This window comes from Tachypleus tridentatus, chromosome 3 (assembly GCF_004210375.1).
Source record: "Tachypleus tridentatus isolate NWPU-2018 chromosome 3, ASM421037v1, whole genome shotgun sequence".
NCBI lineage: Eukaryota > Metazoa > Arthropoda > Merostomata > Xiphosura > Limulidae > Tachypleus > Tachypleus tridentatus.
This window is the reverse complement of record NC_134827.1, coordinates 75,384,439-75,404,387: the sequence shown is the minus strand read 5'-3', so window position 1 is coordinate 75,404,387 and position 19,949 is coordinate 75,384,439. Positions and strand designations below refer to the sequence as shown.

The 19,949-nt window shown below is 34.0% G+C and overlaps 1 protein-coding gene across 4 annotated transcripts in view; it reads left to right on the top strand.

Annotated features, from left to right (window-relative positions):
• The window catches only part of LOC143247214 (transcription intermediary factor 1-alpha-like), a 61,602-nt gene that overhangs the window by 22,188 nt on the left and 19,465 nt on the right, over positions 1-19,949 (top strand). For 2 of the 4 annotated variants that reach the window (XM_076494899.1, XM_076494900.1), the window contains exons 2-5: positions 14,281-14,612; positions 15,743-16,002; positions 17,235-17,445; positions 18,790-19,086. In XM_076494899.1, coding sequence (XP_076351014.1) covers positions 14,281-14,612; positions 15,743-16,002; positions 17,235-17,445; positions 18,790-19,086 — 1,100 coding nt within the window. The remainder of the gene's footprint in view (positions 1-14,280; positions 14,613-15,742; positions 16,003-17,234; positions 17,446-18,789; positions 19,087-19,949) is intronic. The other 2 variants (XM_076494902.1, XM_076494901.1) reach the window with 1 other exon arrangement.

The window sequence follows — 19,949 nt, the reverse complement described above, 5'->3', positions numbered from 1 at the left end:
CGCTGACATTCCTTGAGAACCCATAAATATGCATACGATATTCGGTGACACTCGTTCCAATAGTTTGCCAGCTATAAACGGATACACTCTTGTCAAATAATGGTTTAAATGGAAGCGGTTATATAATACTGTTCCCTAAGTATTGGCATTATTATCGAAGATTTTCTCTCTTGATTAAGCGGCGTTAAAATATGATGTTTGATATCAGCAAAAAATATTGTGTCAACAAGTTTCTGATAAGTTGTAACATTTAATACAGGGACGTAATGATATTACGTACAGGCACAATCACGTATTAATGATATCTCTTTAACCGAATGAACACCGTCTATATCTTACTGGTCGAATTTGAAATCAACAATGTAGCGTTCACATCGACACTGTAAGTAACTACGTTGTAATCAACGGTATATGTACTGTTGTAGTCGACAATATATGTACTGTTGTAATTGACGTGTACAATTCTCAGATCGATAGTGTATCTGATATCGCTCTATTTCAGAAACTTCGGTCACCATATGAGCAGAAATAGATGAAAAAGAACACTGAAAAGGCATGAGAAGTAACGTATATCCTGTGAGTTGTGTTAGGCTATGATCATTCAGTACCTAAAGTGTCACACTTTTCAGACAGACGTTTCGTTATTTAAAGCATTATTTACTGTTTTACAGAAGAAAACGACAAAAATTCTAGAAAATCGAATTTTGCACACGTATTTAACTTACACATCGTACATTAAATGCGCTGCCTCTCAGTGAAACAAGAAATTATTGCGTACACGAGCATGTTAAAGAAGTTAAAGTTTTGAGAGAAAAAAAAATTGTATCTTTAACCAGTGAGGGAAATATTTCTTCCAAACACACAAATATACACGTCCATGAGATTTGTTTACATCAGATCACAAATCTGTTAGTTATATCATGCACTTTTATAACTTAAAGAAATATTGAAAATCTATTAAAAATGCAGCATTGAAAACATAAATTGTTGTTTTAAAATTCTCCAAAAAACAACAAAAAACAACTTGGAAATGTAATCTTAACTTGGACTCCCGAGTAGTTTTGTTGTTCCAACAGAACTTCAGTTGGGACGTCATATATTTGATACTTTTTTTTTCTGATATTATATAATAGTTATTTAGTTTCACCTTCGTGTGTACAGATCCTGACACTTAACCTCATTTACGCTGAAGACAGGTAATTCAACTTTCATCTGTACAAATTTTGACCCTTAACATCTTTAGTGTTTCTTGTCTAATAACCTCATTCACGCTGAAGAAAGATACTTTTAACTGAATTTGTTAATTTATACAGGTCCATAACAGCAGTGAAGTCAATAGTCGAGTTACTTGCAATGTTTAAAATTAATTTTTTGCATGAATTTAGAAAGCCCATAATAATTTATAATTAATATTAATCAATTATAGTTAAGAACAGAACCATTTAACTTTACATTTTAATTGAGGCTGTTATCATTTTAAAAATCGAGTTTCCAATTTATTGGTAATTAGACAATGAATAAGGGTTTTAGTCACATGGATTGTTAAAAAATTGTTCTTGAAATAGAGATTTCTTGATTTAAGTGATCAAAATTACTTCTATGTTTATTTGGAAAATAAATAATTAAAACTCACTGCCAATTCTTGTGCTACTCTTTTACCAAATTATAGTGGGATTAACTGTAATATTATAACGCCTGGAAAGGCGAGCATATTTGGTGAAACGAAGATTTGAGCTCGCGACTCTAGAATTGTGAGTCAAGTGCTCCATAATCACCTGGACATGCCGGACCATTCTTTTATTACTGAGCTCTTTTATGTTACAACTTAATTAGGCCTAACATGGCCAGGTGCTTAGGGCGCACGACTCCCAGTGTGCAGAGCACGGGATCGAATCCACTTACAGAGCACCTGGCCTCTTTCAGCCGTAAAGGCGTTATAATATTACAGTAAATCTCCCTTTTTTTTGGTAAAGAGTATTTCAAAAGTTGGCAGTGGGTGGTATTGAGTAGCGTAAGATTAAAAGGAAAACAGCTAGTCATCACAACCCACCGCCAACTCTTGTCTACTCTTTTTTACCAACAATTGTGGGATTGATCGTCACATTATAACGGACCCATAGCTCAAAGGGCGAGCATGTTTGGTGTGACGGGGATTCGAACTCATGATTACGAGTCGAAAGTCCTAACCACCTGGCCATGCCATAGCTTGTTTATGTGATAGGAAAATACATATATTGTTTTCGAAATCTATCCTAGCTGAATTATGGAAAATCCGTTATTAAAACCAAAAGAATTTTTATGCAGTTTAAATTCACAGGCCTGTGTTACCACCCTCAGTCGTGATATCAACCAAATAAGATGAAAAATGAAGAAACTTATCGTTTACTGTGTTATATCTGTGTTGTTTTGTGTTTATATCTGGTTTTAATTGTATTTATCTACAGACAAAAATATGCATATCAAAATATGTTTTCAATTACATTTAAAACTTAGCCAAAACGAAATAAAAAATGTATATTTGTTGTCAAGATCAAAAATTCCACAATGGGCTATATAAGCTGTGCCCACCACGAGTGTTAAAACCCGGTTTTAGCGATGCATGTCCTCAAACTTTCCACTCGTCCACTGAGGGAGTTGTGGTAGGGGGACAATGAATGTATATATTTGTTTGTTGACTGCGAAAACCTACAAAAGGGATAACTGAGCCAACTGACCATAATTTTGATTTGTTAAACTGTATGGAAGGTAACTGGTCGACAACAGTCATCACCAACTCCTAGGCAACTGTGATTGAATGTGGGATTTGACTGTCACGTTAAGAACGCACCTATAGCTCCAAAGTTGACAGTTGGCGTTATTAAACAGACTACCTTTCTTCTGTCTAGTTCATCACAGATAATTTAATTTGGTCAGGTGGTTAGAGCACTCGACTCGTAATCTGAAGGTCGCGGGTTTGAGTCACCGTCATACCAAGCATGCTCGCCCTTTCAGCCGTGGGTGCATCATAAGGGTGACGGTCAATTCCACTATTCGTTGGCAAAAAGAGTAATCTAAAAGTTGGCGGTGGGTTATGATGACTAGCTGATTTTCCTCTTGTCTTACACTGCTAAATTAGGGATGACTAGCACAGATAGCCCTCGTGCAGCTTTGCGCAAAATTCAACACAAACAGTCATTACAAATTACCCTTGCTTAGCTTCGTGGGACAATCGACAAAGCCGTATAGCTGTATTGTGGCCGTTTCATACATGCTGGGTTTGGCACAACAATCTGTTCGTGATTTTGATTGCATTTGTCGACGTAGTGTGAGTTGTTATTCAGCATTTTTATTTTGACGCACCAGTAACTCAAATAAATCCGGAGATATCGCATCTATCACATGTAATCTATGTTATATGGTTGGATTAATACCACAACCCCCTCTTTCTTTTCTTAATGTAAATCACCAAAATATGATATAATAAAAGATTTCAGAACCACAGATTCCAGTTTATTTAATTATCTGAAAAGATAATAAAGCTACCTTGTAATACTTAACCCTCAGTAGAAGGAAATCTGCCTTGTAATACCTAACCACCAGTAGAAGGACATCTGCCTTGAAATACTTAACCCTCTATAGTAGAAAAGCTGTCTTGTAATACTTAACCCTCGGTAGAAGGAAATCTGGCTTGTAATACTTAACTCTGTTTAGTAGAAAAGCTGTCTTGTAATACTTAACCCTCGGTAGAAGGAAATCTGGCTTGTAATACTTAACTCTGTTTAGTAGAAAAGCTGTCTTGTAATACTTAACCCTTGGTAGAAGAAAATCTGCCTTGTAATACTTAACCCTCTTTAGTAGAAAAGCTGCCTTGTAATACCTTATATCTGGATATGCCATTTCATTCTGACTTCATCATTCATTAGTAAGAAAGCTGGCTTCTGATACTCAGCCTTTTATTAGTTGGAAAATTTTTGCTTCTGCCTTAATTATTCAACATAAAAAATACGATCTTAAAATATTTGACATCATTCCCTTTCCATCTGGAAAGCTTAGGTTTGGTGTGTATTTTCTAGGGAAACATATCGATTTCATTTAAATTTCTATTAACGAAAATTTGTTTATGTCCTTCTTAAGTCAATTAGGATTATTTTAATTTAATAAATGTTTTTTTCATATTAAAACGTTTCACATGTCGACTAGGATAGATTTTAATTAATTAAATCCAAAGATTTATCTGCTGATTCCTGTGGACCATGGAGTCTTTTCTTTATATTTTAATTTCTAATTGTGTTACATTATGTTTTAAACGAGTAAAGCCATAGAATTGCTAATGTATATTTTATTATTGGCTTATCATCCACTGATATATCGATAAACTGATGTATGCTCTGTTATCGGCTTATCATCCACTGATCTGTGGATCTGCTAATGTATATTCTATTGACTTATCATCTGCCGATTTGTGGATCTGTTATTGTATATTGTATTATTGGTTGATCAGCCACTGATCTATGGATCCGTTAATGTATGCTTTGTTATTGACTGATCAGCCACTGTTAATGTATGCTGTGTTATTAGCTTCACCTTTCACTGATCTATGGATCTGTTATTATATGTTGTAGTCTTGTTTTCGTCGATCTCTGGGTCTGCTACTGTATATTGTATTCTTACTAGTTCGTTATTTACTAGATCTGTTTTTAAATATATATATAACACTAAGTATGGCCATTATTATTGGGCAACAGGTTGGTATAAAATAGAAGGTAGGCACATCAGTCATGAAACTCGTGTATATAAGGCTTAGATATAATTTTCAAGTATTAGTGCCAAACAACCATAGTCTCTCGGAACTTCTGGGAGTCTCCTTGATATGCATAATGCCCCTCCTCCGGAAGATAATTGATAGGCTCGTGGAGATGCAAGTATAATGTCCTTTCAGTATGAAACAGACCGACTGCATACATAATTCGGTGAGTACAAAACAAGATTTATTGGCTGATGGAAACAAGGTAACTGAATTTGTTGCTTAGACACCCATCCATCAAATATATAAAGTTATCGAGATATCAACAGTTTCGAAGGCGTGATATTCTTGGGTTTGAAATATTGTCTCCCTGAAATAAATATCATGAACACGGGCAAATAAGTACAGGATAAAACGTTTAAAAAGGACACACAGAGAATGTGTGTTGGTAACACGTGTTTATTTATATTAAGTCTTTTTTTTTTTCCCTAAAGAATTAGTCAATACACTAAGAGATTTGTCACTTTGAGTGTAAGCTTTTATGGACTACGTCTGCTTCTCGAGTAAGGACGCTGTTTTTTATCATCAAGGGATAGCAGTTTGAAATGTCCATCGTATTCAATAGGCAGATGCAATTTATTTCAAAAAGTCCGACATATTCTCGTCTGCACAACTTTGATATTTTCGTAACGTTTCACATTCCAAATTATCCATCATTTAGATCAGAAATTAGAAAAGAAAAATTTAATTTGTCTAAAGACAGCCTCAGTGACAAATTATTCTTCATGACACTTAATAGTTAACGTGTCGTAATAAATTTATTTTATCAAATTTGTTAAACGTAAAATCAATCGCTACAGAAATACGACTGTGGGCTTGTGAACTGTGAAAGATCATAGTAGTGTTATCGTAATCTCATCTAGTGGTCGAACCTGTTAACTGTATGTGTGGATTTGGATTAACGGAATATTTAGGTGTTTAAGTTTTTATTGGCAACTTATGAAAACAACAAGTGCGTACAACAGAAAATCTACCATGTACTATTTCACCTTATGCGATTTGTGGGCCAAATGGTCAGTTTAGATGGTCCTAATTTCAGCAGCTATTAATTTTGGACTGAAGACCGAATAGTGGACAACCAGTCAGCAGAATTCTTCCCTCACATAACCACTCTTAACCGAGTAGTGTAACTGACTGCCACATTTATAACATACAGCTGGAACTCGGAGAGCGCGTGTTTTAGAGGAAAGTAGTGGCTCAAACGTTTGATTTGGTTATATGCAGGCCGACACGTTACCCACAAGGCCAATCTAGACGCACTGAATCTATGTAGTGTTAAAAGAGCTGTAATAGAAATACTTTAAACATTAAATTTTTATTTTAAATATGTACTTAATAAATACTACACTTAATAATATAAGCGTCAAAAGGTCCTAAAGATAGGACAAATTCCTATAATTGTTTGACTTCTACATACTTGGGGTATACATACTGTATTGTAGCCTACATTTTAATTATAAAGAGTAGTTGAATTACGAGTATTTTTAAGTGACTCAAGGCTTAACTTATATGCCCGTCCTAATAGTCCCCCTGGACCGGCATGGCCAAGCGTGTTAAGGCGTGCGACTCGTAATCCGAGGATCGCGGGTTCGCGCCCGCGTCGCGCTAAACATGCTCGCCCTCCCAGCCGTGGGGGTGTATAATGTGACGGTCAATCCCACTATTCGTTGGTAAAAGAGTAGCCCAAGAGTTGGCGGTGGGTAACTAGCTGCCTTCCTTCTAGTCTTACACTGCTAAATTAGGGACGGCTAGCACAGATAGCCCTCGAGTAGCTTTGTGCGAAATTCCCAAACAAACAAAACAAACAAATCGTAATCTGAGGGTCGCGGGTTCGTAACCCCGTCGCGCCAAACATGCTCGCCTTTTCAGTCGTGGGGGCGTTAAAATGTTACGGTCAATCCCACTATTCGTTGGTAAAAGAGTAGCCCAAGAGTTGGCTGTGGGTGGTGATGACTAGCTGCCTTCCCTCTAGTCTTACACTGCTAAATTTAGGAACGGCTAGCACAGATAGCCCTCGAGTAGCTTTGTGCGAAATTCAAAAACAAACAAACAAACCAATAGCTCCCAGTGGCAGACTGGTGTGTCTGCGGACTCATTCAGCTAGAAACCTGGTTTCGATACCCGTGATGAGCAGAGCACAGATAGTCTGTTGTGTAGCTTTGTGCTTAATTCCAAATGGTCAATCAACCAATCAAACCTCCTAGTGACTCAGCGGTAAGTCTGAAGGCTTATAACATTAAAATCAAGGTTTTGATATCAGTGGTGGGCAAAGCATAGATATTCCGATTAAATAATTCCTAATTTCTTCTGGTAGGAGGTGTGGGAACTACTAGTTCTGAAATAAATCATAAGTTTTATTTTACTATTTCTGCAATAGTTATTATTGCATTCTGTTGGCAGTAGAACGCGGAAGAGGCAGAACTTGGTGTTTTTTGTTTGTTTTTTTGCATTCTTCCCCCTCCCACATTTTACCAATATCACTTTAACAAGGATCTTTAATATCTCTGTTTTAAAACAATAGATGAAAAAGTGTAAAGCAACCGCTATCAGTTTACCTCAGAGAGTGTACTGTACAAAACGAGGCGGATTTATATTATTGTGATTGTAGAAAACAAATGACAGCGGTGTCTTCTTTATAAAAGAGACCTGGCATGGCCAAGCGTGTTAAGGCGTTTGCCTCGTAATCCAAGGGTCGCAGGTTCGAATCCCGGTCGCACCAAACATGCTCGCCCTTTCAGCCGGTGGGAGCGTTATAATGTGACGGTCAATCCCACTATTCGTTGGTAAAAGAGTAGCCCAAGAGTTGGCGATGGGTGGTGATGACTAGCTGCCTTCCCTCTAGTCTTACACTGCTAAATTTGGGACGGCTAGCGCAGATAGCCCTCGAGTAGCTTTGCGCGAAATTCAAAACAAACAAACAAACAAACAAACAAAATCTTATAAAAAAAAAAGCTCTTTTGTATTTCATGTTGCTCGTGGGCAGGTTTTAATATTTGTTAAGATGATTTAAAACGTTCACGAGTTAGATGGCACCATAAGATGTTTAAAATATGTACTTCCATTTCCTTTAAAGATTATATATATCTGATTTTAAACTACTGTTCAGAGATGGTCATTTAGCATTACCCTAGTAGTGACAATGAGGAAGTGACTGTTATTCTCGTTATGCTATCTATCTTACGCTTTTTCTAATTCTGAGTATGTGGTAGGCACCATAATACCCACTATCTACAAAGGAGTTATTCTATACAGAGTGGGATTTTTGTATCTCAGAAGGACTGGTATAGGTATTAGCACTTTTATTTATAAACCTATATAACGATATACTTATATGCGTTCATACAGTTTTTGTAGTTTTATTTTTTGAATCTTCGTGAAAAGTTTCTGTATATAAAAGTGGATTTGTTTATTTTTTGAATTTTGCGCAAAGCTACACTAGGGCTATCTACGCTAGCCGTCCCTAATTTTGCAGTGTAAGACTAGAGGAAAGGCAGCTAGTCATCACCACCTACCTCCAATTTTTGGGCTACCCTTTTACCAACGAATAGTGGGATTGGTCGTAACATTATTACACCCCCACGACTGAAAGGGCGAACATGTTTGGTGCGATCGAGATTCGAACCCGCAACCCTCAGATTACGAGTCGAACGTTTTAACCCATCTTTCCATGCCGGGCTATAAAAGTAGATAATCGTGCATTTAGTTTTCATACTACAGGGTTATTTATAGGTGTAAGGAAACGAATATAAACACAAATATCTTACTTAGGGGCGTGAATGTCGTTGCGAGAGCTTTTTTAATGGTTCGCTTACTATAGATACATTATATGGACGTTAAAACTATAAATGTAAGATTCGAAATTCACCGTCATCGATTGATCGCTTACTGAAAATAAGTTCATTTGACTGTTTAGCTCTTTACGAAGTAAGTTATTCCATGTGCTTTCTTTTACGCATATTATTACTTATCTACGATTGCTTCTAAAAATAGTTCATTCATGATGACGTATTAAAAAGTGACAATTGTTATCGGTCTGTGATTACTGTTGTGCCCTGTTATTCAATAATGTAATTAAATCAACCAACAATCTTAACTGTTCATACCCCTCTTCTCCGTTTACCATTGTAAATCTGTTTCTCAGACACCTGTTTACGATCGTTTACTTTGTTGATTGCAGTTTCTTGTACCTCAATTATATATCATTCGAAACACGTGATGTTAATCACACGAGTTTATGTTTTGACATCAAGAGAAGATTAAACGAAATAAATATAAGATTGATCACGTTTCTAGATGTACAACAGTGTTTTAATTTGTACTAAGCTTGTTAAAAATGAAAGTAGAAATACTTAATGTAATCTTTACGTTTTGTATTTTGAATTATTTATATATAATACTTTTTTCTTTGTTCGCTAAAATTTGACTAAGATATCGTATTTTTTATGTTCACATACTGTTCAAATAATACAAAAGGATACATAAAAAATGTTTATATAAAGAGAGGGGGAAAGTAATGTTTACTTTTTATAAGCCTCGCGCACAACATGTGAAATGTTTAATTATTGTCGTCCTTCAACATGTTAACTATCGTGATAATACTTTTATTTCCAACATCGGCCAGCTTCTAGGGGCGTACTAAGTTATGCAGAATATAAGTGTAAAACCCAATAACGCCACGGAAACCCAACATGTTTTCTGAGAACCAATCGCATCCTGTTTGTCGACGTAGCGTAGAGGCAGTACACGCACTTAGCACGTGATAGCTACGTGACTTGTCTAGACTACTCTTCAGTCATAGCCTCTGGCGTATTCATCAATGCCATAACTCCAAATATACTAGGTCGTTAAACCAAGCCCTCGGGGATTGGTAGATATACCAGTCGCTCGACTAATTCAGCGTTGCTAGGCAACGACAACTGATAAGGCGCGTTGGTAATAATTTCCCGGGGGCCACCAGCCTCAAGGTGACCCTTTGTATGGCGGTAACTGGTGCGCTTGGCATTCCACTAGGGAGTTGGCACACGGGCTGCTGACAACATTGCCTGCCACAACTCCTGTCGTCTGGTTCTGCTCAAGGCACGCAGTGGAGTGTACACTCAGCGTGAGTCATCCATTCTTCTTAGCGATAAATAAAGCAGGAATATCGTTCTCATGAGGAATCAGACAGATTGCGAAATACATTTACCTGCGTATTGTGCAACGTTCAACTTACTCGATACGTTGACGCAGTTTTAGTGCATGCACGGGTTTATTTACTCGGGTTCTTTCAGTACAATTTCAAAAAAGTGTAACCAGCTTAAACGTTTGTCGCACTTGTGTGAAAGCTGTTTGCTCGTTGTAATAAAAGTAGTTCGGCCATTTTGTTTTTGAAAGAAGTTGGCGTATGCTGTTTCGTTGTACAAATGTGTTTAATAATACACTTGTCTCATTACACGTTTTAATTTTCATAGATTATAAACTGTGTTTATTATATATTTGATGGAAAACATAATAAAGAATTCAGCATTTAAAACAGTTTCTGGTTAAATTAAATATTAAAAAATATAAATTTATTTTATCGTCACTCAGACAAGTTCAGATGAGAAATACTTCGTTTTAATGGCAGCCAAACAGGAGTTTATGATTTTTAAGCATGTTATTATGCTTAATATAACTGATTTACACGTACAGTTTCATTCGATTAATGTTTATTATGGGCCTTACATCTCGAAACATAATGTTGTAAACATTTTAAAAAGTTGCTGGAATATATTGAAATGCAATAATTATTTCAAATATATTTAAAACAAAAAGAATCAAATAGACAGAACAGAGAAAAAAAAGAAATTTCAATAACTTTTTTGAAAATTTTCCAAAATTGTAGAATGTGACTCGAAAATATTTCGACCGCGAAACCTTTTGGATATTTAAGCACTATAAATAATTATATATTGAGTACGTTTCATTATCAATGTATAATATAAATTATAAAGTTAGTATATTCCACATACTATAAATATATATATTTTAACCAAATATTCACCCAGGTTTCTTTTTTCTCAGATCTTTCTTATATTTTTGCTATTTGTAACTTGTCTGTATATTGTTGTAGTTATGCAAATAGTATTATTGTCATTTTATTATTTGCCGAAGAGTTTTATTTAATACACTGTATTATAAAGTGCTTGTAATATTGAATATAAAACGTATATAGAAGAGGGGGGAATTTAGCTTGCAGTGATAATGATAGATACGGGACTTAAAAAGATGTGTGCGTTTTCGTATAGTAAAGCCACATCGGGCTAGATGCTGTGACCACCGACGGGAATCGAATCCCCGATTTCTTCATTGGAAATCCGAATACTTACCATTGTCCCACCGGGGGTAGGAGTTCGATTCCCCTCGGTGGACTTAGCAGATAGCCCGATGTGGCTTTGCTATAAGAAAACATCCATACACCCACCGGGGTACCAGGACTTAAATTTTATTAATTCATAATTTATATATTTTGTGGAGATAAACTATAAACAAATAAAACTATTTGCCGAAGAGAAAAATTCTCACAGTCGTTGAAAACTGTTATTTACAAAATACATACGTTAGTCATAAACACCTTTTTTGCCAAACTGCTGTTAATGTAGTTTTCATATCGATGGAACTTGTTTAATTAAAATGTTATTAATTGCAACATTCTAACGCTAGTGATCGAAGCACTTTGCTTATATAAAAAAGACAAAACACACTCATACACAAAAAGACCTATGTGAAATAATGTTTTGGTTTGTTGATGCAAAGCTACATCACGACTTATTTGGGATTTAGCCATCGCGGTAATCAAACCTCGAATTTTAACTTTGTAAATGCGGAAACTTACCACTCACCCATTCTAGAACACGAAATATCGAACGATGCATGTTTGCTTTTACCATCATGCATGAAAAGAGTTAAATTAATTAGTTCCTGCTATAACGTATAAATGGTAATTTAAACTAATGGAAATCTTTGTTCTTTTCTTATTAATTACAAAAATACATAACTGGCTATCTCTGCTCCATCCCCAACTCTGGATATGGAAAACTCAAATTTTAGTGTTATTAGCCTTCATACTTGACACTGCACCACCTGGTGAAAGGATAATTATCTAAAAAAAAGAGAAGGAAATCCGATTGCCAGAAATAGATTATAAATATATTATTTCAAGAATGTGATTTAGTAATTACTGTATCTACTTTCGTATGTTGTCTGTGTAACAGCCATGCAGTCGATGAAGTCCTGATTTTGTTGTTTTATTGAGATAAAATAACTTGTGAGGTAATAGCTTGTACTTAAACTAAAAGTGTTGGTTTATATATAATATGATAAACAGCGGTCTAGATCTGGGTTATTTTAGTGAAACCTTTACCCCCATCCACACCCATGTTTTATTCACCCCATTGGAACTTTGAAAGTACATGCAATTCACAAGTAATACTTTATCTTAATATGAATTCGTATTCCATTCATCACATGGAGACAATTGTTCCAGAAGCTTTGAAACTTGGTCATGATTTAAACATAACTACAACAAACATAATATTTATCTTGTTTTGATAAATAACTATGTAGTTTTTTTTTATTGCCATCATTATTAACAGGATATAGGCTCAGTATCAGTTATATTAGATACTTTTAATACGTAATGCAAACCATGATATTATTATGGTTTAATACAAAACTTTACATATAAATAAATGTTAATTTATTCTTCAGTGTCAATCATTTTGTTTATTATTTCAGGCCTACACATACAACCAGCAGTTTTTCCAATAGAGTTTTTTTTTAAGTTATAATTTAGCAGTGTTACTTTGCATTGTTATAGGTCAATCTTACTCTGTGGTTGTTACAGTATGTTTTAGTTGCATTAGGTTGTGAGTTGCTATTTTAATGTATTATTGCTGTATTTAACAATTTCATGATTTTATTTTATTTACGTATTTCTGTATAATCTCGTGTTTGAAGCTCTACTGTTTTATTAAGCATCAAGATCAAACATAAAGGCGTGAACTCTAAGTATTCAAAAGTTTCTACTGATTAGTTAAATCGTTCCACTGGAAATTATGCACTTAATACATGTGATGTAATTAAAAGGTTGCGTGTTGTTGTGAGCTGGTTTCAGTTTGATCACATGCAATTACTAAAGTATTCATGTGTTAGCTTTAACTCCTACAAGTATGCAATATATTTTCAAAAAATAAGGCACATCTAGTGTCAAATACCTCACTGCACAACAGACATTTATGACACTGTTGTCATGTTGAAAGTTAACACAGCTTGAAATAGGAACAAACTGCCACATAGTATGCATATATTTTTCCTAGATTTATATGTGTCAGAAGTTTTAGTAAAAAAGTTGTATTTAAAATAATTTCAAATAACGTTATAGGTTTTACTCTGCACCAAGTTGTATATGACCAGGATTGACTTTTTTAAGACACTGATGTCTCATTTAACACTTGGAAGATTCTATGTTATTTAATTTTTGATAATTTTGTAAGAGTCTCGTTTCTTGGAAATGTCTGATGTACTTGGTGTAACACTAGAAAAAGAAGATATGTACCTGTAAGAGCTATTAACCCTAGAAGAAAATGTTAAGTGATATACTTTCCAAAATAAAAAAATATATAAATATTTAAAAGAAAAACATTCACATACTTTAAAAACACTTTGAGTGCACTAAAATGTTGTCAAAAGTTTTAAGATTCTGTGACTTCTATAAGCATGTACTCAAAATAATTAAAATTAAAGCTAATTTTTTTATATACTTAATTAATAACTCAACTCTTCAGGCACAAAATTAAAAACTATCATTTTGTGAATATGGTGGTGCTTATTTACAAAGAAATAAAGTATTCATTTTGATGTTTTGGTTTTGTATTTTTATCAAGTGTTACAGCCCCTAATAAGGCTTGGCTATAACTCATTAATAATGTCTTGAATGTAATTACATAAATATTTATTGTGCTTTGGGTATAATTTATAAAAAAAAATATTTTATATATTTATCAAAAAAGCAATAAATACCAATAATCACATAACTTGTCACATTCAGGTGTGATAGATGTTTCAAATTTTAGTTTCAAAAAACTTATCTTGCAAAAATGCAGTATTTGATCCATTATGGTTATATTTTAAAAACTGGACTTTGTATGTATTATTTGATGTTTATTGTGCAACTCAGGATCAGTGATACACTTTGGTATGCTCTAAAATAAATCTCTTTCCAAAAATGTGGACTAAAATAATTAAAAATGCATTAACTATTTTAATGTTTTTCATTGTAAAACAATAAAAAACACATAAGTTGTGTAAATTTTAACAATTGTTAAAGAGTACAGAGACCACTGTTAAATTTTGTCTTGCAGCATAAATAATGCACACCAATAAAAAAAAATAGGTTAGAGACTTGTCTATCTGTCAAGGAAGAGTTTAATCTAAATAGCACTATTGATCACATATTCATTCTTTATTCTGTAATTTAGCAACCAAGCCAGTGACTTGTCCATCTTGTAAGGAAGAAATCAACCCAGATAGTGTTATAGATCACCTTTTTATTCTTGAGAATATTGCCCAAGCAAATGAAGCTTTGGAAGGAGATGATAAGAAACCCCCATGTTGCACGAGCTGTGAAGACAGTGCACCAGCATCTGGGTTTTGCACTGACTGTCAGGAGTGGCTGTGTGATACTTGTGTTCAAGCTCACCAACGGGTTAAAGTTACCAAAGATCATAGTGTACGCCCACGAGATGAAATGGAAGGAGAGAAAACTTCTGGCCTTGATCAGAAATACCTTTTTTGCCCTGTGCATTCAAAGGTAAAACACTTTAGGAATGAACTATGCTATTATTGAATATGATTTTCCAAAAACTGGATGTTGATCTGTGTAGTAGAATTGTGTGTTCATTTCTTTTGTTGATGTTCTTAAAGTTAACAATACATTACTAGCTTTTTACCAAAACAGATTTGTGTAAAGGTTTCTATTAACTGTACTTCTTTTAAGAATTCATACAAAATTTTATTCTGTTTTTCTTTAAACCTTCATTGGCTTGTGATACCTGTGTGTTAGCATTTAGTCAAACGAGACCCAAAGCTTGAGTCCTTTGAATAGTGAACTATTCAAAATTTGCACAAGTTTTGGGTCTCATTTGAAAACCATTACAACTTTTGTATGTGATCTTATTTGCTAACATTTTTGATCAGAATGTTTATTCGAGATGTAGTTTTTTGCAATGTAACAATATCCCAGTATTTTCAGAACTATCTGTTAAACAGATGTTTGATAAATATGCTCTTAACTCATAAATTCATTTACAAAGAAATAAAAGTAAATTAAACCCAATTAAAATAGGAATTAGGTAACACCTTACAGTTTTGCTTTTCTGTAGTAATAACAAAAACATTTATTTGACATAAAACTTACAAATTCTGGTTGTTGTTTTTCAAATACATTTTTTAAAACTCAATGAAGTTTACTTTCAAGGTGATTTAGTTTAAAGTTATTTAAATTTAAATAATTGGTTTATGACTCTTTAATTAGTGTTTAATTCTATAATGTGACATATAATACATAATGTAAGGACAATATGGGGTTACTTGTTGATCAGTTTAGGTGGTTTGTTTCACTAAACTATCCACTTTAAAAGAGAACTAAAAACTCAGAATCATCTCTTTCATTAAAATAGTTATCACATTTTCCCATAAGCTGTATTATATTTATTGTATCTACCACTTCTGAAAGCAACACATTCCAAAGGCAAACTTTTCTGTTAGAAACATGAAACTGTTTTAGCTGAAGATGGTTCCTAACCTGTTAATATTGAGTACAATAAAAAAGGTTATGCAATAACAATATCATTTTTATTAATCTTAAATAAAGACCCAACATAATGTTGAACATGTTATTGGTTGTTTATCAAACATATGATGTAACTGTGAATTTTACAGGAACCACTGAAGCTGTACTGTGAAAGCTGCGACAAGCTGACGTGCCGAGATTGTCAGCTCTCAGAGCACAAGGACCACAAATACCAGTTTCTCTCAGCTGCTTGTGAACAACACAAGCTCTACTTGAGTACTCTTCTGACAAAAATAAAAGAGAAACAAAACTACATTGAAAATGCTCGGTCTCTTATTAGCAAGAGGCAAGACGAGGTGACGGAGCGAGAGAAAGAAGTTACACAGGAAATTAAGATGTTTGCTGTAAAGTATGTAGTTTATTTAGTCTTAGTGTAAAATATTTAATCAACAAACAAAGTAAACAGGTTAAAATGTCTCTAGTGTTTCTATTTTTATCTTAAAGTGTTAGCTGCTGGTAGGTTATTTTTTTTAATATTCACCAAAACTCCATTTTTCTTTTGTTATATACATTCTTTCATCTTGAATGGCATTAACTATGGTTTAACAGCAGAAGGTGTTGTTTTGTGATTAAGCACAAAGCTACACAATGGGCTATCAATGTTGTGCCTACAAAGGGTATCAAAACCCAGATTCTAGTATTATAAGTCTGTAGACATACTACTCTGCCGCTGGGGGACATATTTTTCTGAATATCACTTTATAACTAGATAAGTTATATGTAGCACAGTATTGTTAGTGTCAGTAGTGAATGGTGTAGTGTTGTGTCCAATGTTGATCCAGGTGTTTAACAAGCTTTTGTGCACAGTAGAAAAAAATATCTTCAAATAGTCATATTTAGACAAAATAATAATAATTTTCTAAAACATTGATATAACTAATAGATTTTTGTGAATCTGTTTAAAAAGATGTTGATATAGTTTCTGAATAGAAATAACCCATTTTGCAATGTCTAAATGCTCAGAAATTTCAGGGGTGGTTCCTTGTGAGGTGATTGAAATTGAACTCTGTAACGTTATATATATATATATGTTTCACTGCTGATATAAGTGTAGTTACACTTTGTTCTGTAATATGTCACTTTTTTTCTTTTCCTTTTTTTATGCCAAGAAGAAAAACGTTTCTGGTACATACATGCTCTTAACAGTAATGAGTAGTCTGAAATTATCAAACTGGCATTAAATATCAAAGATGTTGTACATTGAAATATATTGTTTTTCTTTGTATTAAAGTAGAATGTATTAAAATTTTGTGGTTAGAGCTTTCGTAAATTATTAGAATTCCTGATATATATTATGGACTTTCAGATTTGTGCTGTGTTAAACAGTTGCTCTTAGAACTGACAAGCTTGTCAATTTCTATTCTTACACATGCAGGTTAATTATTGTATAAAAAAATATAGTGGATCATTTTATAAGATTAGAAAAAAAATTAAATATGTACAAGTATTGGACTATGACATTTCATTTGGTCTCATACATGTCGTTTAAATGTAACTAAAACTCATTATCTTTAGAAGTAGTTTTCTGCTCTTAGATGTTAGGTTAAAGAAATAAGCATAAGATTCTTGGTCTTCTTTTAGGTTTATCACAGAAATTAATCGACGTGGTAAGCTTCTGCTACAAGAACTAAATGAAGTTTGTAGTCGGAAGAAGAAACAACTGACAATGAAGAATGAAGAGCTCGTGTCACTCTCTAAAAGATTACATCATTGTCAACAGTTTGCTGATGCTGTGATCACTAAAGGAAGTGATATAGCTCTTGTATACAGCAAGAAGTCTTTAACTGGGCAGGTGAGGAAAGCAAAACTTCTTGTTTTGTGGAATATCTTGCTCAGAACTGTAACAGTTACCTGTGTTTGATGAAGCTAGTTGTACTCTTTATTTGAACTGTAACAGTCAACCCTATTTGGTAAAGCTAGCTATACCCTTGCCTCTAACTATAACAATCAGCCATGTTTGGTGGAGCTAGCTATACTCTTGCCTCTAACTGCAACATTCAGCCATATTTGATGAAGCTAGTTATATCCTTGCCTTTAACTGTAACAGTCAACCTTATTTGGTAAAGCTAGCTATACCCTTGCCTCTAACTGTAACATTCAGTCATGTTTGGTGAAGCTAGCTATACCTTTGTTTCTAACTGTAACAGTCAACCTTATTTGATGAAACTTGTTGTACCTTTGTTTCTAACTGTAACAGTCAACCTTATTTGATGAAGCTTGTTGTACCTTTGTTTCTAACTGTAACAGTCAACCTTATTTGATGAAGCTAGCTATACCCTTGCCTCTGACTGTAATGGTCAGTATTATTCAGCTGAGCTTTCTATATTTTTGCCTGTAACTTTAACAGTTGACTATAATTGATAAAGCTAACTTACTGGCTGTAAAGTTTCAGGTGTTAACATGTGTCACATAAGTTTTCATATATATCACAGCTGTGACAAATCACTCAGAAAAAGTTACATGTACTGTCAGCATGCATGCATGTTATTCACAGGTCTTTTAGTGATGCACACACTGCTGCAGAGTTTACGGTAAACAGTAATGTTGTGGAACGTGATTTCATGTTATAAATGAGAATAGTTTGTTCTTGCTATAGAAATAGTTTATAAAAGCAGAGCTGTAATGTTAAAAATTATACAACATTTTATAGATAAGACATCTTTCAACCACCTGTATTTTTTCTAAACAAAAGTGCCAAAAATGTTGAGTTATTTAAACTTCTAGTTAAAATATTAAGCTATACACAATCCTGTTATAACTGTTAAATTAAATAACATCATCAAGTGATGCAATCTGTAATGTAGGTGACCATGTCTTTCCACCTTTCATGATCCCAGGCACTTGTGATTGCATCAGTTATTGTTTTCTTGTGTAATCAAACTGTCCATGATCTTCTATTTGGTTCCACCTGTACTTCGTTCTACACAAATTAAGTTATGTATATGATCCTATTAACTTATATAAAATGCTGTTAAAGTGTTAAGTTATATGTAGGCGATGTGAAATAACAGACATTTTTTTGACTTTTTCATATTTGTTTATTTAAATAAAATTTTAGTAGCCATTTATTGAGAAAGTATATTTCTGTTTGTTTACTTTTGTTCAACATAAAGTGTGGTTTTTCTTCTCCTTTCAGCTGAGACATGTTCTTCGACGACGCTGTGAAGTCCCTAACCCTCAACACATGGTTGACATTAAATTTGCCTATGAATCTCAGTTCCTGAGTGAGTACATAAGTCACCTTGGCTGCTTAATGGTTGACCAGCAGCCTGTTGGCGGGTTACTTCCTGGAGGAATGGGCAGAGGCCAGCAGGCAGTCAACCCTTCCATGAGGATGCAGGCACAGGTAACAGCAAATAACCAGCCTGTTTGTACACTCAGTAGTGAGAGGCCTAAACAAAGAGCATGGTCTGGCCCAAGACAGCCATACAAGGTAGCTCACGAGTGGATACTCTTAAAACAAAGTTGCCAGTTCTCTCTGGTTTCTCTGTCACTAAAATAATGTTAAATCAAATTTTAAGACAATCATTCCCTATTTGGTTTTTTATAATGTTGTATGCGAGTGGGGGAGGAATGTCACATAAAAGTGAAAAGGAACTTTTTTTTTGATATTCCTTTTAACTTATCAGTTTTTTTTAGGCATTATCAAGGATGGGATACTCAAATTAGCTCAAATATTAACAACATGGTTTAACTGTGATACTTATTTTAATGAGTAATTTCACAGTTTTCACCTTGAATGGGCTTCATGAGTTAGTGAATTTAGGTATATTCATATGTTGAGTTGAATGGGTAGCAACTGGCCATTAGAAGCCTTAATACAAAAGACTATGGATGTTTCAAATATTGGCTTCTGTAAATGAGATGTCCAGGTAGATTGTATAGTCATCAATATACTTCTTCTGTTGCTTCTCTAATAGGCTGTTTCTGTCCATTTCTTAGTCAACATAATACCATCTATTAGTGATACATTTCATTAGAAAAAATAAAATACACTTTTACATATTTAAATGGTTAGTGTATAAAACAGTAGAGTACATCCTTCTGAAACATTCATCAAGGTAATTTCACATTGGGTCCAATAACCTGACAAAGTGAAACTATTTGAACGTGGTTTAGTGTCATGCTGTTGTTAAAAGACAATGCTGTATATTTAGATGGTGAGAAAGGTTTTTACGCATTTTGTTTTATAAGATTTTGAAATATTAAGAATATGTGAATCTCAAGTTGATAATTCAGATGAAGATAATTTTCTTTTCATGTTTGAAGAATTAATAAAGTAGAAGAACAGTAAAA